Source organism: Macrobrachium rosenbergii, chromosome 4, assembly GCF_040412425.1.
Source record: "Macrobrachium rosenbergii isolate ZJJX-2024 chromosome 4, ASM4041242v1, whole genome shotgun sequence".
NCBI classification, from domain to species: Eukaryota; Metazoa; Arthropoda; class Malacostraca; order Decapoda; family Palaemonidae; genus Macrobrachium; species Macrobrachium rosenbergii.
The window spans coordinates 41,873,364-41,899,098 of NC_089744.1; the positions used below are offsets into that span (position 1 = coordinate 41,873,364).

Consider the following 25,735-nt stretch of genomic DNA (forward strand, 5'->3'; position numbering starts at 1 on the left):
ACGGACTCATAAACAGAAAGCTCTCGAAAAGAGGTGCTGGATAGCGAAGCAGTTGAGAAAATTCATTTCGCCTTCTTTCAGCCTGTGACTTAAAACACATACACGCAGACAACAAAGACAAATATTTTGGAATCTTTCTCGATAAAGTACCATAGAAATATTTAGAACTGTCGTAGTATTATCATTTTCGTCAAAATAAATGAACCGCTAAAATCTTTGTCCGTTTTTACAAATGTCATTCCTTCTTCAAAGTATAGATAGTATATAATGCATTTCGAAAGGTTTAAGGTTTTCTAAGTCATTACAGGACGAAGCCAAAAAATGCAGCTAATAAACAAGACAAGAAAACAAAAGCCTCCTACAAGTCTTGTAACCCTTCCACCTCCGCCGAGAAAGGCCGATGGAAACAAGCTACGAGTATTGCTAATGCTCTCAAGGTTCCCACCCGTTACCTCCTCACTAGGTCGTAGTAGGACGAAGGATTGGAAATCCATTGAGAACTACAGACAGAGGCCAGCGTGGAGGTTTTGCTAGGGAAGCAGGAGAAAAGGAAGAGGCAAGGGTAGAAACGGTAAGAAAAAGACAAGAAGTGAAAGGAAACAATAATACTTAGAAGCGGTGAAATAAATCTCGAGGTGGACGAGGGAATAACACGAAAACAAAACAAGAAAGTAAAAGGGAAAACAGGTCCGATCAAATAGTACCAAGAATTCGGAGTGGACAGACAAATAGAAGAAAAAAAAATAAGTGACTGCACTTGACCACCGAAGGATGGAGAAAGAAAGGAGTAAAGAGGAAAGAGGGGGATGGAAGGAGGAGAGTGAGGAGTAGCAGCAGCAGGGGTGGGAGGAGCAGGAGGGGTAAGGACAGCAGAGGCAGCAGCAGAAGCAACAGCCTGAGCAGCAGTCTTGGCTTGCAGAGTAGTGTAGTGGTAGTGCTAGTGAGTGACGGAAAGGTTGAGTCCTCTGTCTCCCTTTCTCTCCCTCTCTCTCTCTGTCTCACTCTTTTTGGACTTGTATTTCCTCGCCCTATCTCTGTTGTTCCCGTTCAAAGAGGCAGGCAAAAGCGCTCAATTTTTCTACTGATAGATAATTCGACCGATAGCGGAGGAGCTCTGATAATTCGGTATAGTTATCATTTCCATTTACTTTTTCAACTTTTGACTTTCGCCATCTGTAAATTTTATTGACATGCTGTAGTTCTGAATTTCTTTTTACTGTTTTTTTTTATTTCGTTGTTTCCTGCTTGTAGTTTTGATAAATGTAACGTCCAGGTAAGAGCAACCAGGTCTATTTTGCAAAATATTTCTGTGTTTGTTATTGTGTCTAATTTTCACTGTCATGTGTGACACTTTACGTTAACAAGCTAGTGCTATTTAAAATATACATTAATAACTTTCGTTTTAATGAGCGAAGGTTTAATAAAAGTGCAGTTCTAAACTAGACTAACAACAATAAAAGCTAACTTAGAGTAAACATGCAAATATTTACGCATAATATATTCAGTATATATATATGTGTGTATATATATACACAGTATATACAGTATATATATATATATATATATATATATATATATATATATATATATATATATATATATATATATATATATATATATATATATAATATATAGCCCTTTTCCCATTTATAGAAAGCAACGCCCGAAGACTAGAGCCTTTCGGTTCTAAGCAAGTTCTTAAAGATGAGGCTTCTAGCCCATTACATTTTCTTGACCTGAGGTAAAGCCTATATCTATTCACAGCTAAGTCGATGAGCAGGCGGTGGGCTGGGAACGAAGCACAGACCTTGCAAACGTGAGCCAAATGTTACATACACACACACACATATATATATAGACATATATATATATATATATATATATATATATATATATATAATATATATATATATATATATATATATATATATATATTATATACGCCTGGTATTTGCAGATGACAATTTTCTACTCTCTTACATCACCCCCTATTCTCAAGGCTGCAACTCTAAAAGAAAAGACTAAAATTGTTGCTATGTTGTTCCATTTATATTCTGCCATGGCTATCATCATCATCGCTACACTGATCCTTCAACGAAAATACAATGCAATATAAAAGCCACTGTGTCCGTACGATAAACTAACATGGATTAAAAACAAGACTGAATTTCCTTCTTCATCTTCTCAGTTTAATCCCTAGACGAGGTTGCTGCTTTTAATGAGCCTTTCCCAACAGCTCATTTTTTAAAAAAACAAACATCGAAATAAAGCGAAAATAAATGACGAAATGCGACTGTTCCAGGCAGATCAGAGGGATATTCCGCGAAGCATTTTCTCCTTGTGGTTCAGTGGCTATCAGTCTTGCCACAACAGTGGGAGTCCGAAGACCAAGCTTAGATGGAGGTAAATGACCTAAGCCACTTTCCAGAAAAATCCAGTATTCCTCCGTTGAACTAAGCAATGAATTTGATGCCGGGTATATAGACAACTGTAGTGAGTCTTTGGGTGGAAAAGAGCGCTGACATAACGACCTTACCCTGAAGGACGCGCTCAGAAATGGAAGTTTAATACCTTTAGAGCCGGGGATAAGGTACACACACATATATATATACATATACATGTGTATATATGCATATATCATATATATATATATATATATATATATACATATAATATATATATATATATATATATATATATATATATATATATATATATATATATATATATAATGTATACAATTCAAGCATAACACTGTTTCCCTTAAAAGAAGGTGGCTTCAAAGAAGAAGCGTCTTAACGGCCAGGGCTGTACTCATATCTTAACTGGTGAATTGGGGAGGAGCCACAATGCAGAAAACTTCCACATAAGTAGCTGACTGATACACCTGCACTGAAGGCTCAACAGCAGCTGGTTAAAGACCCATACATACACATCACTATTCACCTCTTATCTTCCACGCACTCTCATCATCAGTGGATACTGAGGCCTTTCCTTTCTAACCTCTTCCACCACCCCTAGCAAGTATTTTTATGGCTTCCTCTCCTCCTCCCTCACACCTCCGAATTGTACAATCTTTTCACCTACCTGCCGTCTTCCAACTTTAGCCATAGCCTAACCAATTCAAAAGGCTCCAATCTAACTTTCACCAATGTATAACTTTTTACCACATATACACATCTCCATATTTCTGACCATTTCGGTTCTCCTTAAGCCACATACACTTTGCAAACAGTTCGTTTCAACATCTACCTTTCCCTTCCATTACTATTCAACGCCAAACTTAGCTTCGAAAAGGAAGAGCTGGCTCAACAGTCCACTCATCCATTCCCACCGTGGCTTTGGCAGGAAATCTAGGTCTCTTCCCAGCCTTCTGTAAACATTCTGCTATCTTCCTTGCTTCACCTGTTCTGTGACTAGCCTCTTCTCTCATCCTAACATTTTTTATATTTACTCCGAAATGAGTATACAAATCAAACGGTTCCATCCTTTCACCATCCTTATTACCTTCCCTACAATTACCTGCTGCACCACTCCATGGTTTCAACTTACCCTCATAACCTTACTCTTACTCTCATGCGAACACACACATATACATATCCATACATATACATATGTATATATATATATATATATATATATATGTGTGTGTGTGTGTGTGTGTTGTGTGTGTATAGGCTATATACATAAACAAATTCAGCTACAAATGCCATTTAATATCACATTCACTCAACCTCGGAATTAGCATCGAAGGGAAATTTATAAGTGATGAGCGAATTATCACCAGTTGGACTCGAACCACTGAATGGTTGGGGAAAGACGACTTTCCATTGACGATGACCATTATGCTACACAGCGCCGTTCCCCAGTCACTCGGCGGTTTGAGCCCACCTGATGACGGATCGCTTATCACTTATAAATTCCCCTTCACTGTTTATTCCGAGGTTGTATGGATCTGATATTAAACGACATTTGCATCTTAATGTTTGTGTATATAACAAATGTCACGGTGTATGTAACAAGTCTCACACACACACACACATACATATATATATATATATATATATATATATATATATATATATATATATATATATATATATATATATATATATATACATATACATACATATACAGGGTGTTTCGAAATTAGAGCCACCCCTCTACAGCATAAACTAAAATTAATGTGGACAAAAACAAAAGTAATTCAGAACAGGTATTTATTTAAGTTCCTCTCTGAGTATTTAATATTTTGTGTGGCCTCCATCTGCCTGTACCACAGCCTGCATTCTTGAGGGGTATGATTTCAGCAAATCGCAAAAAAGCTGAGACTCAAACTCCATTTCCCTGAGCACTTCGGTCACCTCTCTTCACAGGTCGTCAAGGCCTGGTATCATCATAGTTCACTGTGAGCGCTTCAACACGATCCTTTAAGATACTACCAATGTTTTCACACACATTAAGGTCAGAGGAGCTACCTGGAAATTCAGTTGACGAGAAGAAATCAATACCACTGTTTCCAAGCAGCTCCTGTGACCGAAGAGCCTTGAAACATGGTGCCTTATCATGCAAAAATGTGACTTCTTCAACAGATAACACATTTTCAGGATCTTTGAGGAAAGGACATATTCCACCAGTAAGCACAGTTTCTCTGAAGTTTTCGCCATTCCATGACTGTCCTTTTTCTTTGATGATCGACATTAATCGTTTGGCTGTGAAACAGAGAAAAATTCCCAAACATTCAGGAAATTTCACAACTTGGCGATAGTGCATGTCATCGCTGATATCATCCAACTTTGCAGCCCAAATGATGTCATTTTTATGATTTGGCTTCCTGACTGTGTAAATGAAGAATTCATCTGATGCAGCAACATGGAGAAAGTCAGCTTCATTCCCAATCTTTAAGAAATGAACAACAAGACCATGCACGGTCTTCTCTTTGTTGTTGAGTGATGTTGGGCTTGCTGATAACATGAAATGGCTTGATACCAGATTTTTTCAACTCATGATATACAGCACTATAATTTCTCTTCTTTCCCCTTTTTGTTTCTAGTTCAAGTGCCAATTTACGTAAAGACTTTCTTGGTCTACCCACTGCCTTAGCTATGATGTCTTTTGAATCCTGAGAAATGACTTCAGGCCTTCCAAGATTCTCACTCTTTTCACGATGACAGTCATATGGATTTTTGTTCCAGTTTCTTTTAACAAAGGATTAATCTCTTTTAATGTATTTAACTATCCAGGAATGTGAAATGAAGGATGCACCATCATCCCTGGCCTCTCTGAAGGTTATAGCCCGGATTCGGTCAATTCGTCTGATTTCCTCCGAGTCGTTAGCCATGGCTGTATCTAACTCCGTCACTCAGTCTGAAAATACAAGAAATGTAAAATGAAAAATAGCTTAATAGAAACTTAAAATAATGTACTTGGAGATAGGCTATAGCAGAAAACTTCATAACTTTCCATTTGTTCTGTGGAGGGGGGCCCTCTAATTACGAAACACCTGGTATATATGTATATATGTATGTATGAATATATGTTTTATACATACACACACACACACACACACACACACACATATATATATATATATATATATATATATATATATATATATATATATATATATATATATATATATATATATATATATATATAATGTAATTATAATAGTAATACAGTACCCTCGTAGCTTCTCAGAATTCTTCACATTTTATGGATATGCTTGTCACTACAAAGCCTTAGCTCCAAGTGCAAGTAATATGAAGCAATTATGACGGCCGGTAGTGGGAATCGAATCTGCATCCCATAATCATAACGATGATCTAAGGCTTTATAGTGACAAGCGTATCCAAAAAGTTCGAAGAATTCGAGAAGTTAAGAGGGCATTGTGGATATTATAATTGCATACTTACCTAGTAAAAAGTGACCCATATATTCTCTCTCTCTCTCTCTCTCTCTCTCTCTCTCTCTCTCTCTCTCTCTCTCTCTCTCTATATATATATATATATATATATATATATATATATATATATTATTACATGTGGGCTTTGGCAGATGAGCTTTTTAATTGGTTACAGTATTTTATGTAGCCCTGCTTCGCAAAGGCACACATAAACTGTCAATTGAAGCTGAAGTTACCCTCAAAAGACAGACAATTACTTAATTGGATTAAGTTGCTAGTCGAAAACTACATACGGGATAACAGATTACTCTGTAATAAATGAATTACATCAAACCCCTTTACTTCCCACTTAGTCCCAAGAAAGAATGTGCAGTGATAACGAGGAAATTACATGAACTTTTCGTCAATGTCGGACACTGTCAATTTTCCCTGCTCCCGTAAGAAAATAAAACGCAACGAATATCTGTACTAGTAGATATCGTACGCGGTTTTAGTACTAGGAAGACTATTTCTCTTCCAAACAATGGGCTAGGATTCAAGGCTTGCTTGTACCTTTACTTACACTTAACTTTCCCTAATTCTTACTTACTGCACGGGAATAGCTTATGCAATTTCACGAGGCAATGTTAATTATTTACATATTAGACTTCATAAAAGAATATGATTATATCAGGTTCTCTCGTAAATGGCGGCTGAAGGGGGAACAATGGAAAAGGTTGAAGTACAGTGCAAGAATACTAGCAGACAGCAGATACTTGTCAATTTTCAGACTTACCGTTAACATAGTTTGCTTGCGCACTGCAACTGACGATATGGATTCTTGAAAAAACACGGGTATTGTTGATTCACTAGTAAAATAAGACAGGAGGAGGAACAAAGGACAAAGTTTTACTTGAGCATGACGTGTACTCTCTGTCCGAAAGTCAATCTCTCTCTACTGGCTTTCGTGGGTCAGGTCAGGGCGCTGTGGTTCGTTAGTAACGCTTGTAGGTAGCCTCTGGCCGTCTGAAAATTTGACAAAACAATGCCGAATGCATAGAACAGGGAAAAGGAAGCTTAAGAGCACCTTCAATAGAGGCGACTTGGTAAACCCCTCCCTGTGGATTAGGCCCCTAATGCTAAACTACCCGCTACTAAAAGACGTTACTTTTTTTGAAAACACACAGCCTGCCTCCCTGCCCGCACTCTCTTAGCTTCGACAGAGACGCCTTCCTGTCTTTGTTAGGATGATTTTCTTACTAAACAATGCAGAGAGGGCGAACAGCAGAATATATATATATATATATATATATATATATATATATATATATATATATATATATATATATATATATATATATATATATATATGATTTTGCAACAGAATCAGTAACATTTTAACTTTTCGATTTTCTCATGCCTTTTGGATATGCTTACCACAACGGTCTTAGAACCTAAAAGAAGAGACAAATGAAGAGACCTTGATTCCCGTGGTGGAATTCAAACTCATACACGATAGCGTAGGGTGAGCTACCCTTAACCACTCATTCACCAACAGGTATTTTTCTACAGTATTTCCGCTCATATGCAGACATATCTGTCGACTTAATATAAATTTTGCTAGATCTGGAACAGGGTATCAATGGATATTACTTCTAGTCATATATATAATATATATATATATATATATATATATATATATATATATATATATATATATATAGAGAGAGAGAGAGAGAGAGAGAGAGAGAGAGAGAGAGAGAGAGAGAGAGGAATACTGTTTCACTGGATATTATTTCTAGTCATGTACATGTATATATATTGTATGTATATATATATATATATATATATATATATATATATATATATATATATATATATATATCTATATCTAGAGAGAGAGAGAGAGAGAGAGAGACAGTCTACTGGTCACTTATTACAAGACATATGCACACATTATTAACAGCCACAATGATTTGTTTTCTGCTCACTTTCATCACACTCTTTGGATAAGTTTAATACTACAAGCCATAAATCCAGAGAAATAAATGAAGAGTCTTTACGTTCCTCTTATAGTTTATTTCATTAATTACTTAAACAATGTTATGCTATGGCAGTAAGCATGGATCTATTACGTCTGCAGTAAAGCGAATCTAAATTAAACAGACAGATGCTTGTAAGAGCTGCAATCCCTCTTCGTGAGAAAGTGGTTAAGGCTAAACCTAGCCTAGCCTATCGTGCGCAAGCTCGAATCCTGCGTTTCTGCATTTGGATTTAGGGCTTGCTGTGATGAGTTTCCAAAAACCGTGAACAATCGAGAAGTTAACATGTACAGACAGACTATATATATATATATATATATATATATATATATATATATATATATATATATATATATAAATGTGTGTGTGTATATATATATATATGTATATATATATATATACATATATATATGTGTGTGTATGTGTGCATATATATATATATATATATATATATATATATATATATATATATATATATATATATATATATATATATATATATATATATATATATATATATATATATACTAGAACAAGCTAGAATCCGTTAATTTGATGGAAATTGAAATATGTTATAATAAAAAGCCAAAAGGTAAAACAAAATATATATATACAATGTATATATGTATATATATATACATACATACACACTGTACATAAAAATTTTTGGGGAGGCCTTGGGCTCCTTATTATAACCTATTTCCATCTCCATCAAACTAATATGTTTCTAGCTTGTTCTAGTGATAATCCTCTAAGCGAATTTGCTAACTGCGCCAGAAATTCATTGTTATCCGTCCACTTAGACTGATAGGACCAAGTGTCGACTAATTTCAGTGATCGACAGATCAATCAGTTTATCAAATATGTTACTTCCCAGTATTCAGTGGTGTTCACAAATCGAAGTACTTACAAAGCACAATGTTTCATTGCTCTTGCTGTGTAACTTTAAATTTCTTATGTTAACAATCTCAAAAAGAGGGAAAACAGAGAAAAAAAATGAATGCTCTTGAAATAAAAAAAAAATTCCTAAGGTTACTTGAGGCTACACAAAAATGGAAACGAGGTTTTAAGTAAAGATCTGACGTTAACATTGGGAAGAATATAAATGCATAAGATATCTATAAATTTCAGAGTGGTTTGAAAAAGATTTATCCTATCCATGACTTTATTGACTACATCAAATAACATGCATCAAGAACCTATAATTTCTTACTGCTGAATATATGTGAGTATACCTGAACCTATACTTTTCCATTTTTAGTGTACAGTATGTATGTATGTATGTATGTATGTATGTATGTATGTATGTATGCATGTATGTATGTATGTATGTATATATGTATATATATATATATATATATATATATATATATATATATATATATATATATATATATATATATATATATATATACATATACATAACATTGCCACGTTTGGCCATTTCCTCTAATACCTGATACTTACCGTGAATATATATATATATATATATATATATATATATATATATATATATATATATATATATATATATATTTGTACACACACATACATATATATAAATAGACAGATAGGTAGACATATATTCCATGCCCTTCTGGAGAACACATACCAGACTGTTTCCTGGTCAGAAACAATCTGTTCTGCATAGTTTTCTCTCAATCAGCCAATTAACTTTGATTTTTGTGCTTCATGACATAACGCAGAACAATTAATTGGTTTCCACAATTCTGGTCATTTTCTCAGAAGAAGCAATGACTTGCATGGTTTCATTCTGATATTAGATTTTGGTCATTTCCGCACTAAAGAAGCTTTCCTTGCATATCAATGAATTGCACTTTGTCAGATCATCATTTTCTTCCACTTCCGCTTAAATAAATGCAAAATATAATGAAATGATGCGGTATAATAGAAAATGCTTTCCTAAACATCTTTAGAGGTAAAGTTTTGGATGGAAATTACGGGAGTTTCATAAGAAGCCGAAAATGATGAAGGGGAGATAGAGAGGGCTTGGACGTGTCCTTCCCACCAACTCGGGGAGGATAGTACTTGATGGTGTCAGGTGGGCTCGTGTGAGCTCCATGGAAGCTAGAAGACACAGACCTACTCGGATGGAAACTGTGAGAAGGGAGGCTGGAGATTTGTGGAAGATAAAGCAGAGGAATTTTGCAGAGACCCTTTGTATCACGCAGAGTTGGAGGCAACGATGATGAGGATGATGATAATGATGATAGTTTATTTGCAAGCAAATCGTCCATAAAGAGGGACATACAGCACTATTAGTGGTGTTTGTTCCAAATTTATGGTTTGATGTTATTAGCAAGTGAGGACCTAATTTCCCATACCAAAGTTCGATTGATTTGATTGATAGATTACTTAATTCCTGTAAATTGGCGTGGCAGTAACACCGAATAAATGTTTTTGCCACAAATATACTTGTGGAACACACCTATATTACCAGTAAAAGTACATATTTATATCTACTGGATTTCACACGTGATTATCTAAAAAAAGAAAAAAGTATAACTTATGTATGCAGATACATGACCAATTCAAATTCTTCTTTCACACCTCATCTCACTATTACGGAGTTAATAAATTTGGAAAATCTTTGCCTAGAGATACGCGAGGAAGGGAAAGGTCTAACGTTAGGGAAATGAGAAGCTAGGGTCGAATTCCAACGCTTGACGGTTAAAGAACAGTAACAGGTACTGAACGTGCAGTCCTGGAACTGCTGATTTCCGCAAAGTAGTCACATTTAGTGGCTAGGCTGCTGTTGCTGAAATTTCTCCTGAGTCTGCAAGGCTACCTCTCTCTCTCTCTCTCTCTCTCTCTCTCTCTCTCTCTCTCTCTCTCTCTCTCTATTACATTAAGAGTTTGGGGCCAGTGAATGAAGAAAATACGAGCTCCGACATACCAAAACTCAGTTTGTTTGTTTCTTGAAAGGAGCGCTTTTCACGTCCGCTCTCTCTTTCGTCTGCTGCTCAGACAATATACCCAGGCGTGATTTGGGAAGGAAAAACTGACCGAAGGAATTCTCCTGCACTTCCTCCGTATGCTTGTTTGTGAGGTAACCTCATGAGTCCTTGTTATGCGTGAGTTTTTTTTACCTCAAGGGAACATTGAATTTTCGAGAAGACAGAATCAAGGCATTCATTTACCTGAGAGAGAGAGAGAGAGAGAGAGAGAGAGAGAGAGAGAGAGAGAGAGAGAGAGAGAGCGCTATAAACAAGAACGCGTGTTTATTCCCTGCCGAGTTAGCCACTAGTCTGGGGGCCTAAGAATAGTACGCGAACACGACACTACCAGTGTACAGCCTACAGCTGAGTGTGAAGCATACGCTTCAAACTTCCCTCTGTTACGCTCACAGCTTTTTCTTGACGCTTATTTTATCACAGGATGTTTTTGGTTTTAAAAAAGTGACTTGTGACTGATATCCTCTAGGGCAGGTGAGACGGAGCAGACATGTATAGTTGTCAAGGTAAGATTTTTTCTAACAATGACATATTACAAAATGGTCAGTTTGCGAAGTACTTTGACGTTTCTTTGGCTTAACACTGTTTGAAATATACGCACATTCACCAGGATGTGTACTTACATACTTAAGAGTACATTATTTATATTATATAGATGGGACTTTGTGCAGTTACAGGTAACTGTACATGAAGTATTATTTTGTGTACGTGGAGTAGCCTATAAAATATGAAAATACTTCATGTATCTGCATACTTTAACACAATGACATTACTGTATCAAGAAAGCGTATAAAATCATCTTAGCTGTTTCGACATATTAATTAGACATTTCTTACAGTAAATATACTGATATTTCATATTAATTTCAATGGTGTAATTAATGCAACACAGAGATATGCTGAAATCAGCAGTAGTGCAGTAACTGCACTGGAAATGTAGCAGAGACAATGACAGTATTAATACGGTATAGTTTTTAACAAATGTGAACGATCGTGTGGATTATTTAGCCGTGATTTAACTTGTGTGAGGTGTAGTAAAGATTCGCCCGTCTTAATGAGGTTCTCCCACTCTCTCTCTCTCTCAGTAAGACAAGAATTTTCTCCTTTTATTTTTATTATGGTGGGATGGGCTCGAAACTATCAGCCGAGAGGAGATAGAGATAATATCTTTCTGCAGTATCACTAATTTTTCTTGCTTTCGATAAGCCAGCAACCGCCTTTTTTTTTTTTTTTTTTTTTACAAAGTTAGCGGGAGTCGACCTAGAGTCAGCAGTGGGTAGGGAGAATGAGGGGAGGAACACCAAGCTACTGAAGCAAATAAAAATGGACTTATTCAACATCATCACCTGGTGTTACAACAAAAGTGGTCAGTGGTAACGCTTATAGCAACCTTCACATGAATAGTCTAATGGCTGCTTGCACGAAGAAAGTAAGAGTCGTATCTTCCCTGGCCTTGATTTGAGTCCAAATATCTGGTCCTGCGCGCCGTAGGTTGTAAATAGTTTGATATGCATTAAGTGACTGTTTTTCGAATCGATTTTCTACTCTGTGTTTGGTTATGTTTGATATCACAGCGTTCATCTAAAATTGATAGCTTTATTTTTTTTTATTAACATATTTGCATTCAGTTCTACTGTAATCTTCTGTAGGGATTTTTCCATGGTTAGTAAGTATGTAAAGATCTATACACTATATAATATATATATATATATATATATATATATATATATATGTATACTGTATATAAATGTATGTGTATATGTACGTGTATAATAATTACTTTTCACCTCATTTTACTTAATGAAGTTTATCTTTCGATGTTAATGAAGAACTAGCCACTGGTTAATAACAAAGCTGTCATGATAATTTAATATATGTGTATGTATATATATATGTATATATACATACATAAATATAATACATATATATATATATATACAGTATATATATATACATACATATATACACACACTCTGTATATATAAATATATTTATATATATATATATACTAATCCAATTTATGTTGCCAAACTACTCACGCAATCTTTTCATTCGATCCCAAACTTTGGACTTTATTTTTAGTAAATATATACTGTATATTTTAAGAATCATGTAATTCGCTGCAGATTGCCAAGATTACTATGAAAAGTGACGTGATATGTCCGTAGGATTATTAGTGATGTCTGGTATTCGTTAGTAGTTTCTTGGTTCATTTGTTCTTGATGTGGTTTCAGTACCATGATCACCTACAGTATATTCCAAAAATTTCACACTTCAAGTAGTATCGGCAGCAGCTATGTATCCGTCGACATTATTTAACTGTAGTCTGAAAGGATTTCAAAATCCTTATCGGAGCACACTTTCATGTTGAACTAAGGATAAGGATAGCGGAAGTAATTTTTATTAGAAGTGAAATGTCGTGTGAACTGAGACTGCTTCTTTTCACTTGAACGTAATTCGAATCCTCTTTGTTTTTTGTTCTAATATTTTATTGCTATTTTTGTTTTTGCTTATGTATTCTCAATAACTTTAAGTATTTCACTGGACACGATGTAGTTAATTTTGGTGTTTCTGTATGTAGTTTCGCAACGGGTTTCAAATACTTCAGAATGACCCGAGAAGTACTGTAGATAAAATGCAATTTAAAAATTTGTTATAGGAAGTACACGCTTTTACATTAATTCCATTATTGATATTGTTGCTGTTAACACTATTACTACTACTGCTTCAGTTATCGTTATTATCACCCTCTTCATTATTATGTTGTCGGTGTTAGTATGCTCCGCGTAAAAGTTGATGTCATGCCGTTATTTTCATTCTGCGCATTTGGCAGTTCTGGGAAAAAAAAATGCTTCCAATCGCTCATTATTAATTACAGGTTCTGCGCAGTGATTTGTAAATATTAGCTGCGTCTTGCAATGTAACTGCCAAAGATTCGCATTGTTTTTTTTTTTTAGTCGAAACTGAGGAGAAATGTTTGTACTCAAGGCGTTCAAAACCATCTGGGTCATTAGCTTACCGAACCACAGAAAGAAAGTCGAACCGTGACGTCATCATCTACGTTTCTCTTGATCTCACGTCCAGTTCTCATACAAGCAGTGTCACCAACATCTATCAGTACCGTAATAACACTAATACACGATTTTAAATCCACTAAGACGAAATCGGGGAAGGAACTAGTTATGCCATGTGCTGTCTGAATGTATGTCCGTCATTGCGTTTGTCACGCTTATCTTGTTTTATTTCATGAACATGGTTACGTGTATTACAAGTATGGTCACAAACATAATGACAAGTATATCATAACACATGTCGTGTGCTTAAATACTACTGCATAATGTTTAAACTAACACTGGACAGCCTTTTTTTTTTATTTGTTGATAGCACAACATTGAATATTGAGAAGAAAAACCCCAGTCACCACAATCATTAAACTGTTGTTGTTTTCCTATGAAAGAGGAATGCCAAAAAAGATAAGCACTAAACTAGACCTTAGATGTGATGCGAAGGGAACCAAAGCCATTCCCTGGTATAATAATTTAGCCACAACTCCAATTTTGAGAAAGAAATTACAACGACAATTAATCTGATACAATACTAACCATTCATCTCAACAGCATCTACAGAAGGACTATAGACGAGTTTTCATGTTATCATATGAGAATCACTGTGCTTCCTCTTTATAGCGTCATTGTTGAAGAGACTACGCAAGTTTCCATACGTCATGCCTGGTATGAGATTCATTCAAGAATTCACAGAGCATTATTATACGCTTTCAATATGACTAAAGCGGGTTTTTCTTTTGCTGTTGACTGAGCTGGACTTGAGCCACCTCGGGCTCTCGTCTGTCCGCGCAGCCAGTCTACGACGGGTTTTAGTGGAGTCATTTTATTACTGGCATGTCATTCATTAATTTGCAGTCCTGGCTGCACACTGAATGGCCGTTCCCCTTCATCCTTTCTTTACAACTTTTGTTTTTAACTTTGTTTTGTAGTTATCTATTAAACTAAGTATTTCCACTTTTCTTTAATACTGTGTACCAGAGATCCCAGAACGGGTTCGCGGACAGCAAGAGGCAGCAAAATCCGCAAAATAATTTTCCCAGTGCTTCCTAGATAGCTGATGATTACCAGGGAAAGGATGCAATTTTAATAATTAACTTCAAAATAAAGTCATCACAGTGTAAATCGATTATTTACATAAGGTGCAGTATAATTTAGCGCTTATTTAAGTTAAAAATTCATGATTCATCTCATAGGTACGGGTTGAAGGTCATCAAACAGCGTGGAAACTTTTTTCTATTGCATCTTTCACGACTGGCTCAGAGAGCTGGTTTTGTTTAAGTTTATTCCTTTCAAATCTGCAAAATTGTTTATTAGAATGGAGTTCACATTATTCCAAGATCCCCGAATTTTATTCCTTTAATAATTATTGCTTATTTTATTAAATATTCCTTACGAAATTGTACCATAACATTTTCAATTCTGCCATTTACCGCCAACCACTGCATGCTCCCCCAAAAGAAGTTAAAGCAGAATTGGAAATAATGAAACAAATTAACTAAAGACTGGTATCTTTAATAGGTACTGTCACTCTGTATGCACTTCGCACAGAGCGCCTATCCGTGCTATTTTGAACGAGATCCGTTTTTCTCAGCCAAATTTACCCGGCAGATTCCTCCAGCCGAATTTGGTTGCCACTTGTCGGATACATTTCTGCAAGTTTTTGTTAGCAGAATTCAGGCTTCTTGATTTATAACCTAGTCTCTTGTTAAGAGGTGCAATTCTTGCACCCATCACACAACTCGTCTCTGTATTTCCTTCAAGTTCAGTCTCTGGGTCTAGCGTAATAAATACGGCTATCACGACCACATGTGCATCCTTTATTCGGAGCCCTTTAATGCTTTTTATCTTCAGACCATTCTTTGGATTACGTATGAGCCAAGTTTCCGATCTGTGGAATGAAGATATCATTTCTGCTGAATCGAAAACAATACATTTGTCTGAGGCGGCAGTTGGGATCTGTAGCGCAATATATGGCTGATTCGTACCTCCTGAAGCGTTGGTCAGAAAGTTGAGAACATACATGAATACAAAATAAACACGCACACATACATATAAATTTTTTTCAGTGGGAGGGAGAAAATGCCTCGCTTTCAAAATAATAATACGAACAGCGTTATTATGATAATAAATTTCCGATGAAATAAAGCTTGCAAAAACTAATCTGGAACTCGCGTTCAGAGAAAGCGTTTTTTTTTTTTTTTTTTTTTTTTTTTATACCGAGGAGGTGTGATAGAATTTCTTACCTGCAGCAACTGCTCTTAGAGGCTTAGACCGTACTTTCATCTCAAAGTTATTTTCGTCTGCTGAGAGAGAGAGAGAGAGAGAGAGAGAGAGAGAGAGAGAGAGAGAGAGAGAGAGGCCTACTGCACAAAGTTAAGATGGTAACTTTGGCAAAAGATTAAACAGCATCAGAAAATAGGGAGTCCTGTTGACCTAGCAGTTTCCTTTTACTAACATGTCATTGTGTGCGGTGCGTATTTGTTTGTATGCATAACTGTATACAGTGGTAACACATTTGCTATCCCTCTGGTCGTTCGATCAGCCAAGTTAAGCAACGCCAGGCCTGGTCAGTAATTAGATGGTTTACCGCCAAGAAAACCCAGACGCCATGGGCAAATGCAGTGGGCTTGCAACCTCATCCTATTAATACTTGGTGGAAGCTAGATGGGTATCATCTTTAACAATATATATATATATATATATATATATATATATATTATATATATATATATATATATATATATATATTGTATGTATATGTATAAATTAAGTATATCTTAGTTAAACCAGACCACTGAGCTCTCCTAGGGCTGGCCCGAAGGATTAGATTTATTTTACGTGGCTAAGAACCAACTGGTTTAGCAAAGGAAACTACAGCTTATCGTGGAATCCGAACCACATTATGACGAGAAATGAATTTCTATCACCAGAAATAAATTCCTCTAATTCTTCATTGGCCGGTTGGAGTGTAGAACGCTGGGCCAACAGCGTGCTAGCCGAGAGCTCTACCCACCCCTCCAATGAAGATATATATATATATATATATATATATATATATATATATATATATATATATATATATATATATATATATATATATATATATATTTATATATATATATATATATATATATCGATAGGGATGATACCCATCTGGCTTCCACCAAGTATTAATAGGATGAGGCTGCAAGCCCACTGCCTTTGCCCATGGCGTCTGGGTTTTCTTGGCGGTAAACCATCTAATTACTGACCAGGCCTGACGTTGCATAACTTGGCTGATCGAACGACCAGAGGTATAGCAAATGTGTTACCACTGTACACAGTTATGCATACAAACAAATACGCACCGCACACAATGACAAGTTAATAAAAGGAAACTGCTAGGTCAGCAGGGACTCCCTATTTTCTGATGCTGTTTAATCTTTTGCCAAAGTTACCATCTTAACTTTGTGCAGCAGGCCTCTCTCTCTCTCTCTCTCTCTCTCTCTCTCTCTCTCTCTCTCTCTCAGCAGACGAAAATAACCTTGAGACGAAAGTACGGTCTAAGCCTCTAAGGGCAGTTGTTGCAGGCAAGGCCAGCTATATGTTGGCACGGGCTCTTGCTCTCAGAGCAACCCTTTACTAAGGGTAGGTAAGAAACTCTATTACACCTCATCGCTAAAAAAAAACAAATGTTTTCTCTGAACACGAGTTCCAGATTAGTTTTGTACAAGCTTTATTTCATCGGAATTATGATCATAATAACACTGTTCATATTATTATTTTGAAAGCGAGGCACTGTCTCCCTCCCACTAAAAAAAAAAAAAATTTATCCTTCTCAGAAAGAAGTTCCGTACCAGGGGTTGGTCGGGCACTGCCAGTGGGAGGAGGGGAGGGAAGGGGAACATGTGTGTGAGAGTCGGGGGTGGGGATCTCGGTTAATTAAGAAAGGGTAAAAATATCTCCAAGTTTGGAGCGATTTTTACCCGTCCTTCATGCCTAATAACGACGGGGGTAAACAGGATATCAGAGGCCGACCCATTTCTTCTTCTGTGACCGGAATTCTCATGGCCTGGAATGTCATGGTGCCTTTGGGGTTGCTGGGGAGGGGGTGAAGGGATGTTGGGCGGGGGGTCCATGATGACTGGGCTGGGTGCCTGGGACCCCGCGAAATGAACAAGGGAAAAGAAATTAACGAGAAAACAAATGCAGCGACGCGCGCCCAAAGCAGCAAGAAATGGCTGGCTTTTGTGCGGGTCATTTGTAAGAAGTTTCCAGTTTTTTCCGTCTCTTATCTCATTTTAATATCCGTTGTTTGGCTTATTTGTTTGTTTTAAAAAAGATTTCGAAGATATACTGTTTTTCTTGGCGATGTAAGGAATCCAAATATCATAAGATGCCGATTCATTCAGGTTAAACATAAAATCAGAGTTCCTTTTGATTTTATATTTTTAAGTTAGTTACTTTATATATATATATATATATATATATATATATATATATATATATATATATATATATATATATATATATATATATATCATCGTGGAAGCCAAGGGCCAAAGAACACTTCAGACCTTGCTACAAACAGGAGCATAGGTAATGAAATGAGCAAGTTATTTTACTTGGTGAAGTTTTGTTCTATCTATTTACTCAGAGGTACATAAAGAGACACATTCCAGTGTTCACATTGCGCCAAATGTTGATATCTGGTCAATCGTCAGTCTGGTGAAGCGATCCCATAAAACCCGTTAGGCGACCTCTTCCTTCATTAATTTTTCCTGACTTGTAACCTTTCCATCCTCCTAATTTCTCGTACTTTCTTTCTGGCCTGGGCTAGATAAGGGCATTGGGTTCCGGCTCGTCGGCCCCTTGGACGGGTGTACTTAACAAGAATGAGTTATTATGCTGTGCTTAATTAAATGTCAAATAATTCACTCCGCCCATTAGAAGCCATTCAGAGGACTCAGAGCTTCAGGTTCATAACTTCATCTGAATGGGAAAGAATAGAGCCACTTGCCCAGTTAAATAGAAATTTTACATCCTTGTATAAATATTGAAGAAAAACGTTATTGTCGTCCTTAATGTTTTTGTTACTGAATCTACAAATTCCTCTGTGGTGTTACAGTATTAAAATGAAACAAGGTCAAAATGGAAAGTAAAACTGACTAAAGTTACTATGCATCAGCCTATCGAAGTCTATGTGGGCTATCATAGAAGGCTGCTTAAAACCATTATGAGGCCCATTTTCTGAGAAAAAAGGGGAAAACTGCTAACTCCAGCCTCTCCTCACTATCGAAGAATGTAGGTGACACGGGATGCCCTTGCCTACGATCTGTCAAAAAACAGGTGCCCTGAAATCGTAGATACTGCTATAATGAAGGGTAAGCAAAATTACTGGTCAATACTAGGAAGTAGGCATTTTCATGATGGCAGAGAATGGGAGACTTCCATTCCCTGTCGCTAACAAAAACATGCAAGCAATGCCACATTTTTTGGCGAGAACTGTTATAACTTTATCTAGTCGTACCAGCTACCAGTACAGTTCCGCACCCTCACTCTCTAGGCTAACTTTATGGAAAGCATCAGAATAAGATAAGAACCTGTACCTTTTAATTTACACACAGACGTAGGCAGTAGACTTATCCATTCAGTTATCGAGAAAGATGTAAATTAATTTTGATTCTGTTGTACACATTTCTGTCGAATTCAGGTTCTGTACTTAAAAATTGAAATGATCCCATCTTCACCATGATAGCTACTGATTGCTAAGTTTGTAACACTTCTTTATTATAGTCTGTCACTAACACAAATGTGGCCTTTCCAGATACACAAATCTTAAGCCGTAAATATCAATTAGTATCGAATTACCGTGGACTTGGGAATAACTTGCATACCATGGGAATTATATGTGTATCTGCCCGGCCTTGATAGCTGAATGCATACGCCGACTTTCACCTCTGTAACTAATCCAAGAGGCACGGGTTCGAAACCTAGCCGGGGCAAATGCATTTATCAAGGACAATTCCTGCTGGGTGTAAGTTACCCCGTGATCAAGTTAATTCGTTATTAAGAGGTATTTGTTGCCCAATATTAATTGAACAAGTCACTTGTGTATAAGCGACAAAACTATCGTATATATATATATATATATATATATATATATATATATATATATATATATATATATATATATATATATATATATATATATATTCGAAAATGTTAGAAAATAAAGAAATGGGAAAAGATGTGGATTCGGGAAGTGTATCAGGAACTTTTAATCGCAGCATCGTGGGGCCTAGCTGTCTTGTTTTATTGGGTCCCAGTTTGAAAAATATTTGCGTAGTACCCGTGAAAAGAGGAAGCAAACAAAGTTCTGAACGAGCTTGTATGACAGAATGTTTGTGTATCTCGGGGGATGAGGCTGTGGGTTAAGTGGGAACAGATGAAAGACCTTATGAAAACGCTATCAAAGCTACAGGGAGCACGTGACTACAATAGACCTATACAGGGTCTGCACCACTGCACTCCCTCGAAGGCATTCTCCGCTCGGTTCCTGATGAGGGAATTACCCCCCATGTGTGTGTGTGTGTGTGTGTGTGTGTGTGTTTGTGTGTATCAGTGCTTGTACAACGTGCTCATATGACAGATTTCCCCACCAAATTTTCAAGGTTTTAACAAGTGGCAAAACATCCAGCACTCCAATGTGAGTTGTCTGGTTAAACAAGAAAGTTAATCAGTAAATATAGTAAGTTAAAAATCATTCTTCAGGACGGTTTTACAGAATTTAAACAAATATTCTTTTCACCAGATTTTTTCTGTTTTCTTGAATTTTTATTCAGAATTGTTTGGTATCTAAACAGTAACTTGCAGAGTACTTTAATTTTGGATATTTAAGTCGACTATCATGGTTTTTCGATATAAGTTAAGTCTGACTGTGCCTCTTTACCTTTTGAAGGAAATGGCATCCGCCACATCTGATCAATTTACAGCTACAACGGATCGTGAAGCTCATTTCGCAACGACGTTCAAGAGATCTGCCTCGGCGGATTCTCTGGATTTGATCAGCTCTCGAGAAGACTCTCCACGATAAGGGTCCCACTTCATTCTTTTGGTTTTATCAACTGTCGTTGTTGTTACGCGCCATGTATTCCTTTTTTAAGATTTGTCATTAAATGCAAAAGTTTATTTTGGAAATATGATAAAAATACACACACATTTGGAATTAGATTTCTACTCCCGTGTCCTTCTTTACCCTGACTGCGACTAACTGCATTCGATATGGTTCACTGTTTGGTTCACAGAAGAACAATGGATCTTCGGGAAACTTGTCATTAATAGCTGATGAAATAATTACACGAAGGCTTTTCTTCTGCACTACGATATAAGGCAAGTTGACATACACAAGCTGACATATGCTGACTACACAAACGTACAGATGTATGCAGATTTTCATGCATTCTGTCATGTTTCTTCCTTTTGATATCATTCTGCGGATGTTAGGTATACAAATCAAGTCGTCAGTGAGAAAATTTGGTGAAAATATGTTACACGAGAGACAAGTGGCTTTCACAGTGAAACAAGCCTAAAATCAATATTCCATTTCATTCCACAGTGAAACGTCTTCGGACCCGTTTCCTGAAAAGTCCACTGACATGAACAGGTAATTAAAAACTTTTTTGAGACCCGGGAAAATAACGTATAGTTAAAACTAATATTTGCAATAGTATTAACAAAAATATAGTTGGAGATTGGAAACTATAAACACAGTCTAAAAAGGAAATGAATTAACATCTTACTAGGTTGATCAATTTTCTTGGAAGAAAAGAATTTAAAATAAATAGCAGAAATTGTTAGGACAAATATCTTCAAATTTTCACACTATCAATGTTTAAATATATTCAGGAATTACCGAAGGAGGGATCATAATTCAAGAATGAAAGTTCAAGCAGAATTCTCAGTTGCAACTTAAATAAAATAAAATTCATCGTTCACTTTCAACCCCATCTACTCTTATGCTACTTGTCCCAACATCGATTCTCCAATAATCCTATGTTCATTTAAACTTACTCTTCCTTTCGCACACTGTTAACATTTGTTTTCCTTCCTGTCAGCATTCTAAGCGTCTTTCATTGGCTTGTGAGATTTCTCCTCACTTTCCCAAGTCATCGCCGAGCAACTTACAAGACCTGTCTCATTCCTTCACCTCTTTTCTTATGCAAGATGTTTGTAGTAAGGTCGTCCGTTATTTCCGGTGCCCCTCGCTTTTGATTCATTATGACAGTCGAACCTTTTTGTACCAGTTCCCGATATGCCTGTCAGGTTACCACTTCCACCATTTGGACGAGATCGTCAGTCATCGAGCTTTTCTCTCCGTCTTCCTCAGCTGTGGTACACTATCTGAGCGCCTGTTTCCCAGACATCTACGGCTTTCCCCTTTTTCAAGAGGCGGATCTATTGCCTCCTCGATGTTCGACCTCACTGATTCCCCACCTTCTCTCATCTATCTCCAAATCCAGCCATTTATTTCGACTTCCTGTAATTCCTCCTTTCTTTTCCGCCGCCTTTCTCCTTGTATAAACGGACATCCTTTCTTCCCCATTCTTCTGAGGCCCTCCGTTCAATCAGGGAGAATTTGCATAACCGAATCATTCCGTCAACCACATTATTATCACCATAATGCAGCATCTCACTGTAATCCCATCACCTACCGGTGTCTTTCCATTCGGTGTATATTACGTTTATGTAAACTTGGTCCTGTGTAATATTTATATATATATATATATATATATATATATATATATATATATATATATATATATATATATATATATATATATATATATATATACACATACACACATTTATACACACACACACACACACACACACACATATATATATATATATATATATATATATATATGTGTGTGTGTGTGTGTGTGTATAAAATACGTGAGTACGTATGTGTGTGTGGGAGTGTCTGACTGAAATTGCTTTATTGTTTTTTATGGGCGCACAAACGAAATGAAATTCACAAGATTTATGTGAGTGCATTTGTCTGTAGCTGTAGCATATACAAGATTAGATTTCTCAGATATCAGCAACATATTGTAAAAAAAAGAATGGCCTGAAGTTTCTACCACTCTAACTCATGCCACATTTAAGGAAGGAGCGAAAGAAAAATAAAAGTTCTCATCCGCTAATTTGCATTTCCTCGGTACCGTGTGGACCTTGACCTCGTCTGTATGACAATACTTAAAATGTCTGTATGTAGCTCAAGGTTTTATAAACACAGGAACGTGCTGGGTTACTCTTGAATATCCTTGACTGGTGTCTTCTTTGCTAGAAAGACATTGACCTGGTAGTCTTGTAATGCAATATGCCGTAGGACGGGAAGAGCATGGCGCAAAATTAAACACCAATTATTTGCAAATAGTCGGGGAAATATGGCATCAAAATCCATGAATCAGTTTTGACAATAACTGCTCCGGGAAAGAGAACAGCATGGGAAAGATATCAGGAAATTGAGCTCCCTGACTAAATTGTCGCCGTTCTTCATTTCTTGTGCAGGGCCGTGTGTCAGATACCCGTCCTGGCCTTCTTTCCCTGGAAAAAAAAAAATTGTCCCCTAGTCGACCTTTTCATAAAATACAGGTTCTGTGACTCTCTCCCTTGTCCTCCTTCCAATTTTTTTTTTTAGAAGTGCCTTTCGACGCTCGCGGAAGCAGGCTGTCCCCACTTCGCAAGGCCTTGCCAAATACACTGCCGGGCAGCGGAGAGGCCGAATAAGGTGAAAGGAAGACGACCTGATAAGTTGTCATCGGCGTCAGTTAGCTGCTGCGGCCTCTCGCTCCCTGACTCGGTGTGACGCTCTGGGTGCGAACTATCACTTGTGCATCGCGAATCCAGGACTTCTAGGTCTGTGTTTATCATCCTCCTGAACTTGTTCTAGGAGGGACCAGTTATAACGAGGTTCTATAATAATGATTTTCAAGCACAGTTAGCCCTATTTGGCCATATTCCATTATGCTGTTCAGAAAGGTGTCTTGAAATGTTTGTGAATGTTGTCCATACTTTCTAGATGATAGAATATTAACAAGAGTGGTTTAATGGCTCCATTAGTATTTGTGTTTTTATAATTCCACTGCTGGTCGAAGCGTTGGAAAGAACATTTCATTGAACATAGGTCTTGATTTAGACCATCCCACCCAGTGGACGAAGAACAGTATTTTCAACAACTAGCAACGTTTGATGTGGACCTCTGGACTCTATCCCACCAACAGAAGCGGCTAAACCATGATTGCAAAAATCTGTATATTAGTTCAAGAAATACAGTACGTACAAAATGTCTAAAGATGTACAATACGGATAATGTCTCGGAAATTTCGACCGGTGAACCCTTTTACAGTTTTGCTCTCAGGGAATGTGAACATCAGCTTAAGACGAATATAAATTAAAATGTTCATTTGCTGTGAACTTTTTCCGGTTGCGCAGCTGTCTCTTTCTCTCTCTATACTAAGGTTATATTCCTATAAGATTTTGTTTCTCTCTAAATTACACGATCTGGAACCTGTAGCAGGGTATATACATGATCAGATTAGTTACGTAGATTCGTCGTGCATATTCATCGCGTTAGGCCCGTGTCTAGTATAGTATCCCCCATACGACAGAATATTATATAAAAAAAGGACTAAGGAAAAAGCCAAGGGGGACTGCTGGACACCTTTACAGCCCAAAGGCTTTCAAGTTTATTTTTTTTTCCCGAGTTGAGTGTGTATGTCTGACTATTTTTAGCTTCTTAAGTGGCACTTAAGGTGTGAAATGTTTCGTCATTCTCGAAGTGCCGGTTATAGCCATTATGTTTGTGATGATAAACATAAGCACATCGAGATAATGATGATGAAGAAACGAACGGAGAAAAAGTGCATGGCATTTTGAGTATCAACAAGACGCATGAACATTTCATTTTATCAAGAGTCTAGATCTCTCAAATATAAGCAAAGCCAATGGTTTCAGGAGTATCTTTTGTGAGGTTTTAAAGTTTTTAAAGTTCTGCTATGTATCCTTCGCTTTGTCATCCACTTAGTTAATTTCTGAAAATGCTGACATCAGTTACTGTTCTTACTACAATTTTATTCAGATGAAGTATCCTTAATTCAAAGTTACAACCTTACAAAAATAAAAATGAAATATTAATTCTCTTACGAACAGTTACAAGTCCTGCGTTGTACCTAAAGCCTGTCATGGATCAGAGCGTTTTTTTTTTTGGGGGGAGAGGGGGGAAGAGGGAAATTTGATTAATTGTGACATTTCTCAGAGAATTACCCAAGACCGTCACCTGATTATCGCCGAGTGGTCCACTTACAAGTATGACAGGTCGCTTTCTCGTCTCCTGTAGCTTGTGATAGGTGATGATGATTTTCATCATGTCTTGAGGATCCTGTTTTGCTCGTGTTTGTACAGTATTTTGACATTCTCCGTTCTCAGTCCTTCCACTGATGGTCTTTCAGTCCCTAGGTATTCTTCCTTTCATTTGCAATAATTTCGCATTTCAGAAATAGATCTGTTCTCCTGTACCGCACCACAAAGCTTGATTTTTCACTCTCGTGCTTTTCCGGAAATAATTAATGCAGATTAATCCAGCATTATTCACAAACAAGCACAACTTGATGTGTTTTGTCGCTTAGTTCGAAATGATTTCAATTTCCTTAACGCTGAGATTGCCATTCCTCAGTTCCATGGGTGCTACAAGGATGAGCTGTGAAATCTTGGAATGATTTAATGA

The 25,735-nt window shown here is 36.8% G+C and overlaps 1 protein-coding gene across 3 annotated transcripts in view; it reads left to right on the forward strand.

The window, feature by feature from the left end:
* Positions 1 to 922: 922 nt before the first annotated feature.
* LOC136833190 (aminopeptidase N-like) overlaps positions 923 to 25,735 on the forward strand; it is an 86,060-nt gene continuing 61,247 nt past the window's right edge. Inside the window, exon 1 of one of the 3 annotated variants that reach the window (XM_067095006.1) lies at positions 923 to 1,125. Coding sequence is in view for 2 of the 3 variants with exons in the window: in XM_067094995.1 (XP_066951096.1) it covers positions 11,392 to 11,407 (16 nt within the window). In the remaining variant the exon portion in view is untranslated. Of the gene's footprint in view, positions 1,126 to 11,209; positions 11,408 to 25,735 lie in introns of those variants that run through there. The other 2 variants (XM_067094995.1, XM_067095017.1) reach the window with 2 other exon arrangements.